The sequence below is a fragment of the Coenobita brevimanus genome, chromosome 61, assembly GCF_032717465.1.
Source record: "Coenobita brevimanus isolate Jiangsu-jjx chromosome 61, ASM3271746v2, whole genome shotgun sequence".
Taxonomy (NCBI): Eukaryota; Metazoa; Arthropoda; class Malacostraca; order Decapoda; family Coenobitidae; genus Coenobita; species Coenobita brevimanus.
The window spans coordinates 9300794-9312292 of NC_137014.1; the positions used below are offsets into that span (position 1 = coordinate 9300794).

General features: G+C 39.1%; 1 protein-coding gene across 1 annotated transcript; it reads left to right on the forward strand.

The window, feature by feature from the left end:
• Positions 1-10180: 10180 nt before the first annotated feature.
• On the forward strand, positions 10181-10822 carry LOC145403608 (zinc finger MYM-type protein 1-like). The gene has a single exon (XM_080275283.1). It carries the CDS (start codon positions 10181-10183, stop codon positions 10820-10822), a length of 642 nt encoding a protein of 213 aa, XP_080131409.1.
• The last annotated feature ends 677 nt before the right edge of the window (positions 10823-11499 follow it).

The window sequence follows — 11499 nt, forward strand, 5'->3', positions numbered from 1 at the left end:
ATTTGGCTCTCTCTTGTATTTTGTTTTTCTCTTGGAAGGAACGGTTTTACGGGCTCGTTGCCTTTGGTTCCTTCTTCCTCACAAAAAAAAAAAAGTGATCTAACATGAGAGGTCCAGCTGAGGGCAGTGTTAAGTGAGACGCCGAGAATTTCAATACTTTTGGAGATGGGAATATTAGTAGTACTGAAGGTAATATACGAATCCGGCAATATCTGTCTATTAGTAAATTGCATATACAGTATTTAGTTTTGCTAGCATTAAATGAGACAAGGTTGTTTTGCCCCCATTCACTGATTGTAGATAGGTCTTGATTTATGGAGATGGCTGTACTGAGTTGAGAGGTAGAGATATTAGACTTTGTACATGGGTGTCTGAGTGTGAATGAACTATGTAGTGTTGAGTCATCTGCATATGAGTGGATGGGATTGTGGGTGACAGTTAAGAGATCATTAATATGAACGAGGAACAGGGTTGGCGTCAGAACTGATCCCTGTGGGACGCCGGCATTGAGTGGAAATTGGAACATACATCATTTACTTTTACTCCTATTTTCCTGTCACTGAGATATGAGGAAATCAATGAAACAAAAGACGTTAGTCCATAGCAAGGGAGTTTGGACAGCAGGGAACGGTGTCATACTCTATCAAAAGCTTTAGAAATGTCAAGGGCTACTGCATGAGTTTCTCCACGTAGGTCAACTGATTGATGGATGGTATGAGTTAAGAGATTGAGTATGTCAATGGTGGAACTTTCGTGGCGAAAACCATATTGTCTATCACTAATTAAGTTGTTGGATTCAAGATGTTTAACAATGTGCCTTTTAATTTAAGTTTCAAATACTTTACCAAGAGAAGATGTGACAGCTATTGGTCTGTAATCAGAGGGGTCAGACGAACTTCCTTTCTTCGGAATTGGGTGGATACTGGCTTCTTTCCATGAATTTGGGAATGAAGAAGTACGTATGCATAGTCTGAATAATTTAGCTAGAACAAAGGCAAGTTCAGGGGAACATTTTTTCAAAAAAATTGGTGGAATTCCATCGGGCCTGGACCTTTGTTTGTGGGTAAATTGTCTAGGATGGACTTTAAGTATCTTGTCTGTATTTTAAGTGGAACAATTTTGGGATAGTCAAGTTCTAGTACTGGGACGTTCTGGCTGGCATCGTCTATGGTAGAATTTTTGGCAAATATACTGGCAAAAATATCTGCTTTTGCACATGGGTCATTTTTTTTTTTTTTTTTTTTTTTTTTTTTTACGTGTCCGACTCTGGGCAAAGGCTTCAGGGCCTATTTCTTGGGGGCAGTGACCTATCCCAAGGCCCAGTAGTCCTCCTACACCTCCACATGTCACCGTCTGAAGACTTTAGTGGGGGAATGGATGATGACCTGTTAAAGTTATTACTGAAAGAATTAAGAGTTGACCAGAATATACTATTGTCATAAGGGTTGTTAAGTAGTTTTGATACTTGCTTTTGAAGAAAGTTTGATTTAGCTAGATTTATTACAGCTTTTGCATGATTTATAGCAATTCAAAATTGTGAGAGTGATTCAGATGTTTTTGGTTTTAAGTAAGAGTTATAAGCTAATGACTTTTGGGCTGTTGCTCTGGTAGAGTTGCCATCAAACCATTTTGGAGAGTTCGATCTTTTAGCGAACTGTTGACTTGGTATACATAAATCCATACCAGCTAGTATTAAGTCGCAAATGTGGGACTGCGTAGAATTGGGAGCATTAAAGAAGAAAGACTGCCATGGAATGTCAGCAGGATAATTTCTAAATTCATCCCAATTTGCCCTATCAAAGCGCCATCGGGTCATCCTGACAGGTTCAGAACAGGGAGGTATGGGGGGGTTAACTAATGAGGCTTTGATGAGATTGTGGTCAGAGGATCCAAGTGGTGACAGTTTCTCTATCCTGTATTGATCTGGATTATTTGTCAAGAATAAATCCAAGAGATGGGCATTATGGTCAGGATTATCAGGTATTCTGGTTGGTTGCTTTACCAGGTGGGTGAGATTAAACGATTCTGCAAACAGCTCGCACTCTAGACCAACGTCATCAGTCCTGGCAGAATGCAATAACCATTCAACATTATGTATGTTAAAATCACCCAAAATGGTAATCTCGGTACTAAGGGCAAGGTTAAGGTTACTCAGCTGTGTGGATATGGAATCAAATACACTGGGCTCTCAATGAGCACTGAGGGAGCGATAGACTACACAGATATATTTGGTAATATTTTGACAGCTTAGTTTATACAATGAGTTATCAAAACTGGATGAAGTGTAGTTTATAATTGTTCAACTGCATATTGGGATTTGATATAACAACAGGTGCCGCCCTTGTTACGGAAGTTTGTGAGGAGATGGTAACTGGGAAAACAAAATGGGGATATATCAGTAGAGGGTGAGATTTGTGGTTCTGTAAGGAAAGGGGCCAGAGGGGATATGGACTGAAGAAAAAATGAGCTGAGTTTACTAACTTGCAGGAGAGTTCATTGCTTCAGTTTGTAAATTATCCAACACGTGGGGCTAACATCTAAGATCTTGTCTTACCCACATCGGAAAATCTAGTGAGTAACAGTATTGTAGGAGAGGAATTTAGTATAAGTGATCATCTTATAGTTACATTTAACCTTAAATTTAGCGAAGACAGCATCAAGGCCGCTTATGAGAAAAGGCCCAACTATGAGAGAGCAATTTTTACTAATTTCAGATAATTGTATGTGTCAGTAATAGATGTGTTTCCGCCTCTGGGTAAACATGGCAAGTGCACGCTGCCATGTACTTAGAAGCTTAAGATATATGTATCTTTTAATTACTTTATCGGTAGTTTTTTAATGTAAGTATGAGTTATTTGTTATAGACATTTGGGTCGATGCTCTGGCACAGTTGCAGTTGAATCATTTTGGGGGAGTCTGATCATTTAGTAAATTCAGGCCCGTAGCCAGGAGAGGGAGGGGGGGGGGTCGAGAGGGTCAGACAACTCCCCTAACCCACCTGCTTAAAGGTTCACTTTCTCACACTCTGTACTCTCGGTTTTTCAGAAGTTTTGTGCCGCTTCTCAGTGTCGCTTATGTGTACACCCAGACACCCATAGCAAGCATGCAGCAGACCTTTGACCAACCGGCTGCTATGCAAGTTCAGACTGAACAGAAAACGACTCTCTCTCCCCCCCCCCCTTCAAAAAGTCTTGCTACGGACCTAAAATTGTCGATAGGGTATGAACAATACCGTACTAACTTTCATTAAGTAATTAATGTGGGGCTGGGTGGAACTGATGTCAATGGCAAAGAAAGACTGTCATAAAATATCAGCTAGATAATTCTAAATCCATCTCAGTCTGCCCTGTCAACGTGACTTCTGGTCACCCTGGCTGGATCCAATCGGGGAGGTCTGGGGCAACTTCAAATGATTCTTCGATCTGATTTTGCTTGGAGGATCTAAGTGGTAACAGTATCTCTACCTTGTATTGATCTGGGTTATTTGTCAGGAACAGGTCCAAGAAACTGTACTATGGTCAGGATTGTCTGGTGTTCTGGCTGGTTGTTTTACCAGCTGCTTAAGATTAAATGATTCTGTAAGCAACTCACATTCTAGACCAGTACCGTCAATCCTGTCAGAATGCAACAACCATTGTACATTATGGACATTAAAATCACCCAGCATGTGATTTCAGTAGTGAGGATGAAGTTAAGGTTTGTCAACTGCTTGAATATATAAAGACGAAATTTTTGTTCAGAAAGTTTAATTTTTTCTAAGAACTCTACAGTGTTATTTGCTAATATTTTTGTTCTGAACTACACTTAGACAACAGAAAATGTAATGCTGCTTGTGAAAGTATGAATTAATGACAACACTTTCAGCGTGTCAAAAGAAAAAAAAAATTAAAATAATCTTTACATAATATGTTTAACACCATGACAACCCAGCACATTTTATAGTAATCATGCCGATAACCTTAAAGAACTTCCCATCTCCCACCCCCTTTCTTACTCTTGCTACCCTTTCTTTCAAGGCCGTTTCATTCTCTTCCTCCTTCTTCTATTCACTGTTTCTTCTCTTCTTCCTCCTTCTTCCACTCCCTCTTCCTTTTCCTCTTTCTACTCCCACATTCTTCTCCTTTTCTTCCTTCTTCGCGACACCCATCCTGCACTCCACCTTCCTTATCATCTTCTTTCTTCTTCTTTTCTCTATACCCTTTCGTCTACTCTTTTTTTCATCTCCTCCTCCTCCTCCTTCTTCCTTCTCCTCTTACATTTTCTTTCACATTCTCTTCCTTCAAATCTTTTTCCATCTTCCACACCATTTTCCTTCTCTCTCTTCTTATTCCCTCTCCTGTTCATCTTTCTTCCGCGCCTTCTTGCTTTTCTTCTTTCCTTTTCCCTCTCTTCCTCATTCTCTTCCATTAGCATTCTTACCATTCTCTTAATTCATTTTGCTATACTACTGGATAAATAACACTAGTTATGCAATGTCTGAGTACCGTAAAAATAAATGACCGAAACAAGTGGAAGTGGCAGGTTGAAATATACCACCTTCTGCATTACACTCTCTCTCTCTCCCTCCCTCCCTCCCTCTCCCTCTCTCTCTCTCTCTCTCTCTCTCTCTCTCTCTCTCTCTCTCTCTCTCTCTCTCTCTCAACTTGGAGTAAAAAGAATCAGCTAATTATATGACTATCGAGTTGGTTCTCACAGGCCTAAGGAAAGACAAAGATTGAATTAGCCAATGACAGATATAGACTTACATACGAACAGACAAACAGATACATACATACAGATGAATTTGGAAGAGTGTATACGTGGACAATAGACTACTAGACATAAAGATGATTTGCGTAGGTATAAATAAACACTGATAGATAGAAAGACAGATAGACATATAGAGTGGCTTACATACACACAGACAGATAGACGGACAGACAGACAGATACATAGGTAAATAAATAAATGGATAGATAGACAGATAGCGACACTAGTAAACTGTGAATTAGTGGAAACCCATACCTTTTATGTACTTGCTCCCACCATACATTTTTATTACTCGTAAGAGTCAGGGGGATACCAGGCAATACGGAAATTAGAAACTATCTCCATTAACCTCTTCTCATTGACAACTAAATTAAATCGGATGGTGATAGCAAGCATTTCACCGTATGTAGAAAGAACTGATCTCACTTAATTCGATAATGTATTCTATATTGTCCACATGCTTCATCCAGACACTTATACTGTATTCAGTTTTGGAGACATTTTGAATTTATAGGCTAGACAGTAGGATACAGCTTTCACCAACCTGTAATAAAAAAAAAAAGTGTCCACTCAAATGACTGAAATTCGTCTGAACTGTGGGTAACATAAAGAAATGCACAGCATATGTCACCTGGTTGGAGGGGTTAATTATAGTGTCATAAGGATGCAGCTGTAATACATTTTTTTTTTAATGAATTAAAGAAAAATAAAAAGATGCTGGCATTGACTGTCCTATGGCTGAGACAATTTTGGTTTCCACTCCAGCCAACACTAGACAATTGAATCCAGAGAAGATTTAGTCATAGAGTCTGTAAATATTGTCACCATTAACCCTGTCATTTTAGGGACAACTCTTGCATTCTATTCCAGCAAACTCTAGTTGAAAATGAATCACAGAAGCCCTAAGGTTTTCACTCACACACCAAAAATGACCTGGGTAACTAAGAGGAGGAACTGTAATTAAACATTTGACATGGATGACGTCTTTTTTTTTTCTTTTACTTTATTCTTGCCATCTCCACACAATTTTTTCCGCTCAGGAGGTGACAGGTATTCTTTATAAACCCTTGATGCCTGGACGATCTTCCCTAAGCTGAATAAATTCGTCTGGAGGTAGAAAAAAAAATCAATGACGTCATAACTGCCAAAAAAATTAAATTCAGAGTTATGTAGACGGAAGTGAGACAGACAGGGAGGCAGGCAGAAAGATAACAAAGCAAACAGGGGGGCGACAGGTAGCCAAACAACCAGACAAAAGGAAAACATAGCAAGATGAAGAGAGAGAGAGAGAGAGAGAGAGAGAGAGAGAGAGAGAGAGAGAGAGAGAGAGAGAGAGAGAGAGAGAGAGGCAAACCCAATTAAAAAAAAAAAAAGTCTCAAGGTTGACCTAACGTTTCTAGTAAACTATGACTTACTTTGGTCTACGGATTTCAGAGAACTTTGTAACATATAGAATATTGTAGCTGGGTGAACGGTAAACGAATCTTTACCCACTAATCAGGGAGTAACTTGCGACAAACTTAGTAGGACACAGAATTTCAGTCTGCTTAAACTCCCAACTCAGATTTTACCTCGAACCACGAAACATCTTCCATCATGTTTTCCAACCCGAACTCTCTGCCAATCGCGCCATCAGATGAACTTGAAATAATTGTGCAGTACTTTCCCGTGACTTTGAGCAATGAAGCCAAAGTTGTGCTGACAGTTACAATACTTTGGGGTCACATATGAAGTGTTGGCAAGTTGAGCACACTTTACAGACGAATATTGCAATGTACTGTATTACCTGGCTGTTCTTTTAGACTAATAACATAGGCGTACGAGCCAGGGGGGCTGGGGGGGCTGCAGCCCCCCCAAGATTTGGGCAGACACAAATTTTTCGGGCAGAGTAGCCAATGTAGCAGGGCTATTCAACTGGCGGATCGTGAGCTAAATCCTGTCCTTGAGCGTTTTTTCTTTTCATATATGAAATTTTACTTTTCCCTTAAAAAACCAAATGTCATAACGGTCCTTTTCTGTAATTTTTAAAAATATTTCTTAGTTCTTACTGTTTATAAATAAACTATCAGCCAGTGTTGACAGGCTGAGCTGGATGCTCATGTCCGTACCGTCCGTTCGTGAATTACTTAATAGTGGACAGGCTCATAAGTCATAAACTGTACGTGTCTAGGACGGGAGAACAAGTACACACTATGCGTCGGCAGAGTCCCCAAGTCCCGCCCGCCAGTTTGCTCAGGGCTTGAGTGGAAGCTGCACAGTGACACATATCCGGACTTATTCTTTTTTGACATTGAGCAGTTTTTGGTAAGTACTGGGAGGAGGAATCGATGGTGCTCTCAAATTTCACTTCTCATTCATATTGAGAGCGATTCATCTGCCTTTTTTCTTCTTAAAGCCTGTGATACTGGGATTATTACTATTATTCCTCTTTCTAGTCATGAGCCTATGTAAAATATTTTGTAGAAAACCGTTACCCAATGTGACCAAAGCCTTTATTTTTTTATATTTTATGCTGAGCGTTAGCGAAGCATAATAGTATGGAATTTCCGTGGTGTCTGTCTGTTTGTCTGTCTGTCTGTCTGTGTGTCTGACAGTCTGTCTGTCTGTGTCATGTATACTGAGGGACATAAGACACACACACTCGATCAGCATAATCGTATGGTGGGGTGCATGCACGGAGGTAAAGTAGATGTGCTCCCCAGCACGTCCACTTTATTTATTTATTTATTTTATCTCATCAAGCTGGATCTGACCAATCTGGCTTTTCACTTGCATCAAACTCTTGTAGAGTCCTCGCTGTAATCTGCTATTTTTATAGCTATGGATGATTTTTTTCTGTTTAACATTTTATGTAATGTGTGGACAGTGTGACTGATAATGCTATACACAGGGTTCCCGCTCTCTGGTCAGCAAAAATTTCCCTGACTTTTCCCTGATATTTCCAGGAATATTGAAAAAATTCCAGGTATATACTATTTTCATACTTTGCTAAGTAAATTTTCAAGTGTAATTTTCCTGATGAACAAAGGAATCATGCTGCCATAGCATGATAGCCATTCAGTTTACAATTATTCTTACCTTGTACACATGGAACAAAATAGTGAAAAATGCACCTTAGCATAAACCTCAATTTTCACCAAAAATTTCCCTGACTTTTTCATGATATTTTTAAAAATTACAGAATTCCCTGACTTTTCCCTGACTGGATTTTTTTTTTCAGTTTTCCAGAGGCAATGGGAACCCTGTATACAGTATTCTGCTGTTCATACATTGATTACGGTATTTCATGGTTTTCACTTCAGATGATGCATTAGACGGTGAGGAGTGGGATGTTAGAAAACAGTGCACATGTTTTCACGTCCTGAGTCAGCAGAGGCAGAGTTCGGACACAGACACCTACATCACAGTTATAAACAGTGCTTAGTGAAGATTACGTATAGTTCTGCATTATGGCTGACAGCCATAGAGACAGAAAGCGACCTTATCGCCGACGTGTCACTTGTTCCGAATGCAACTAAACTGTAGAATCTGATTACAAGGATCGTCATGCAAAAAGTCAACACAAAGGGAAAATTGTGAAGTTTACAGAAAAATGTGATGAGAGTCAGCTAAAACTCAGCTACTTTGGTATCAGTATCACTTCAGAGAACACTGATGATTCAAGACATGGACCAGAAGTTCCAGACCCTCAATGTAGCCATTCAGTTCATTCAGGTCTAACTCTGGATGCCAGCTCAACTGCAGCTGATCAGCAGATGATAGAAGAACCATCAGCTTCATCTGAAGTAAATTTGGTTGTCAGTGATGGAGATAATTCTCAAATTTCTACACATGTATCTTCAGCTCCCAGTCCAGAGATCACAGTTCTGCTGGCTGTCCGCACTAGTGAACAAGAACAACTCCCCTGTCATGATCTTCATGAGGGGCCTAAGCACCCAGTTCTTAAAAAATACAACCCTCACAAAATCGGCTCAGAAGCGTTTCAAAGAGATTTTCAACCAGAATGGTTAAAAAAATACCCTTGGTTAAGTTATTCAATAGAGAAGCATGAAGCAACATGTTATGCATGTGCTCACTTCTTGAGTGATGCTTCCTTCAAATTCTTCAACTGGAAAAAAAGTGACCGTCTGAAGAAACACCATTCTAGCGAAGCACACAGGTTAGCTATGACTAAGTGGATAAATTACAGAGAGAACATGAGGTCAAAAACATCATTTCTCCAACAGTTAGATTTTGAACACAAGAATTATGTTCACAGGAATCGGCAGTATTTGAAAACAATTATTGAATGTTTGCTTTACATTGCACAACAAAATATTGCACAACGTGGGCATGAAGAAAAACGGGATGATATTGGAAGTGCTTCAGATACAAATCGGGGAAATTTTTTAGAACTGCTTCATTTACGTAGCAAAGACATCCCATGGCTCGAAGACAGGTTGAAGAGTAATCTAGAAGAACATGCTCAGTGGACATCTCCTAGTATTCAGAATGAATTACTCCAGATGTCTGCAGACCTCATTCTTGATCGCATTAAGAAAGATGTCATTGCCAGTGAACATTATGGGATAATAGTAGATGAAACCTCTGACGTAAGTCGTACTGAGGAGGTTTCCATTTGTCTCAGTTTTCTTGACAAAGGGAAGAAGAGAGAGGCATTTGTAGGATTTTATGAGACAAAGACTACTGATGGTGAAGCTTTGTTTGCTCTTGTCACAAAGGCAATCGGTGATCTTAATTTAGATCTTCGAAATATTGTTGGTGAATGTTTTGATGGAGCCTCAAACATGAGTGGTAAAGAAAAAGGATTAGCAGCCAGAATGAATGAATGTGCACCAATGGCAATCTGCGTCCATTGTTATGGACATTTGTTAAATCTGGCACTGCAAGACACAATGAAAGAAGTGGTCCCACTACGCAATGCACTTGGCACAATTCAGAGTTTATATAATTTTCTTGAAGCCAGCCCAAAACGACATGCTTTCTTTGGAGACATCAAAGTTGAACATGAGCATTTACCACTCACTTTAAAATCCTTAAGTATCACACGATGGTCATGCAGATGGGAAGCCGTGAAAAGTGTTCATGAGCAAATGGAGAGAATTGTAAAAGCTCTCATTCAGCTAGCAGATGATAAAGATCTCAAGACATACTCTGATAGTCGTGCACTTCTTTCTGCAATCTGTGACTCTGAGTTCATTCTTGGACTCTGTATCCTCATAGTCATTCTTTCAAACACCAACAGTCTGAGCAGATACTTACAATGCAAAAATATGGATGTCATCACTGCTCGCCGAAATGCAGATCTTACCATCAGGAGAATTGGGAGAATGTCGTAATGATGATAGCTTTGACAAGATCTGGCAAAGGGCTGACCAAATCAGCCAAAACATAAAATCTTGGATTGAAAACACAAGATTCAACTTCTGTGATGCACGGATACCTCGAAAAAAACCCATCTCGTCGATTGCAAGCCCTTGTAGGAGAATTGACAGGGATGGATGCCCAACCACTGACACCAGTACAGCATTATCGTGTCAACACTTTTTACAATTCAATTGACAAGGTCCTGTCAGAACTGGAAGTTCGTTTCAAGGGTAATGAACAAGATGTTCTGTGTGCTCGTGGTGCCATTGCAATAAGTGATTCACCATCACAAAGTGACTATGAACTAGTTGCAAACTTTTATGGCCTGGACAAGGATCTGATGGAAGCAGAACAGAGACTTTTCTTTAAGTTTAAGCAAAGGCGACAAGGAGTCTTCCTCAAGACAGCATCAGATGTTGTCCAGTTTCTACACGAAAATGAACTGTCAGAAATGGTACACGAGTTCATGAAAGTTGTATCTCTTTTGGCTGTCATCTCTGCTACTTCATGTTCAGCAGAGAGGTCTTTCAGTGGACTTTGTAAGCTGAAATCCTACCTTCGCAGCACCATGGGTCAAGCAAGAGTTAGCTGCATAGCACTTATCAACATAGAAAGAGAATATGCTACTAGTGTGATTGAAGAAGATATGGACAAAATTATAGATGTTTTTGGAAAAAGAAAGGGACGTGAAAAATATTTTTTCTAACATGATTTTTTCTGTAAGTCTTAACTTTATTATGGACAGGAAAAGAAGCACTTTTTTTTTCTAATCATGTTTTAATTTAGTATGAAGGTGAACTATAATTTACTGCAATTTTTAATAATTACTATATTTATACCATTCAAACATTGCAATTAATTTCAGTAACAGCTATTATTTATTTAGTGTATTACATTAAAAAGTATAACCCATACTAATTACTCAGTTCAATTTTATACTGTAGGCTTTATGCAATACTTGTAAATGTGGGTGAAATTGAGCAGTTCGGTTAACCTTCATTTTTACATGGTGTGTAGAATAAATGTGCAATGTCTTCATGAAGTGTATGGTTTCTTCCTTCACACACACACACACACACACACATATATATATATATATATATATATATATATATATATATATATATATATATATATATATATATATATATATATATATATATTTGCTTGGATTTACAGGCAAAATATATTTCGGGCAGAGAGAGTTCAGCCCCCCCAGATGAGAAGGGTCCCGTACGCCTATGACTAATAACGCTGTAATCTATCGTTAATGTTTTCCGGAAGCAACAGATTTACAGTTATTTCCTTTGTCTTACTAAATAAAGGTAACATGCCCAGTGGCTAGAATGACCCAATTAAGTTAGCTCGTTACTCCTAGGTGTC

Bases quoted from the DNA above. Each gene is read 5' to 3' on its own strand.
- LOC145403608 (XM_080275283.1), top strand. From the start codon at position 10,181: ATGCACGGATACCTCGAAAAAAACCCATCTCGTCGATTGCAAGCCCTT.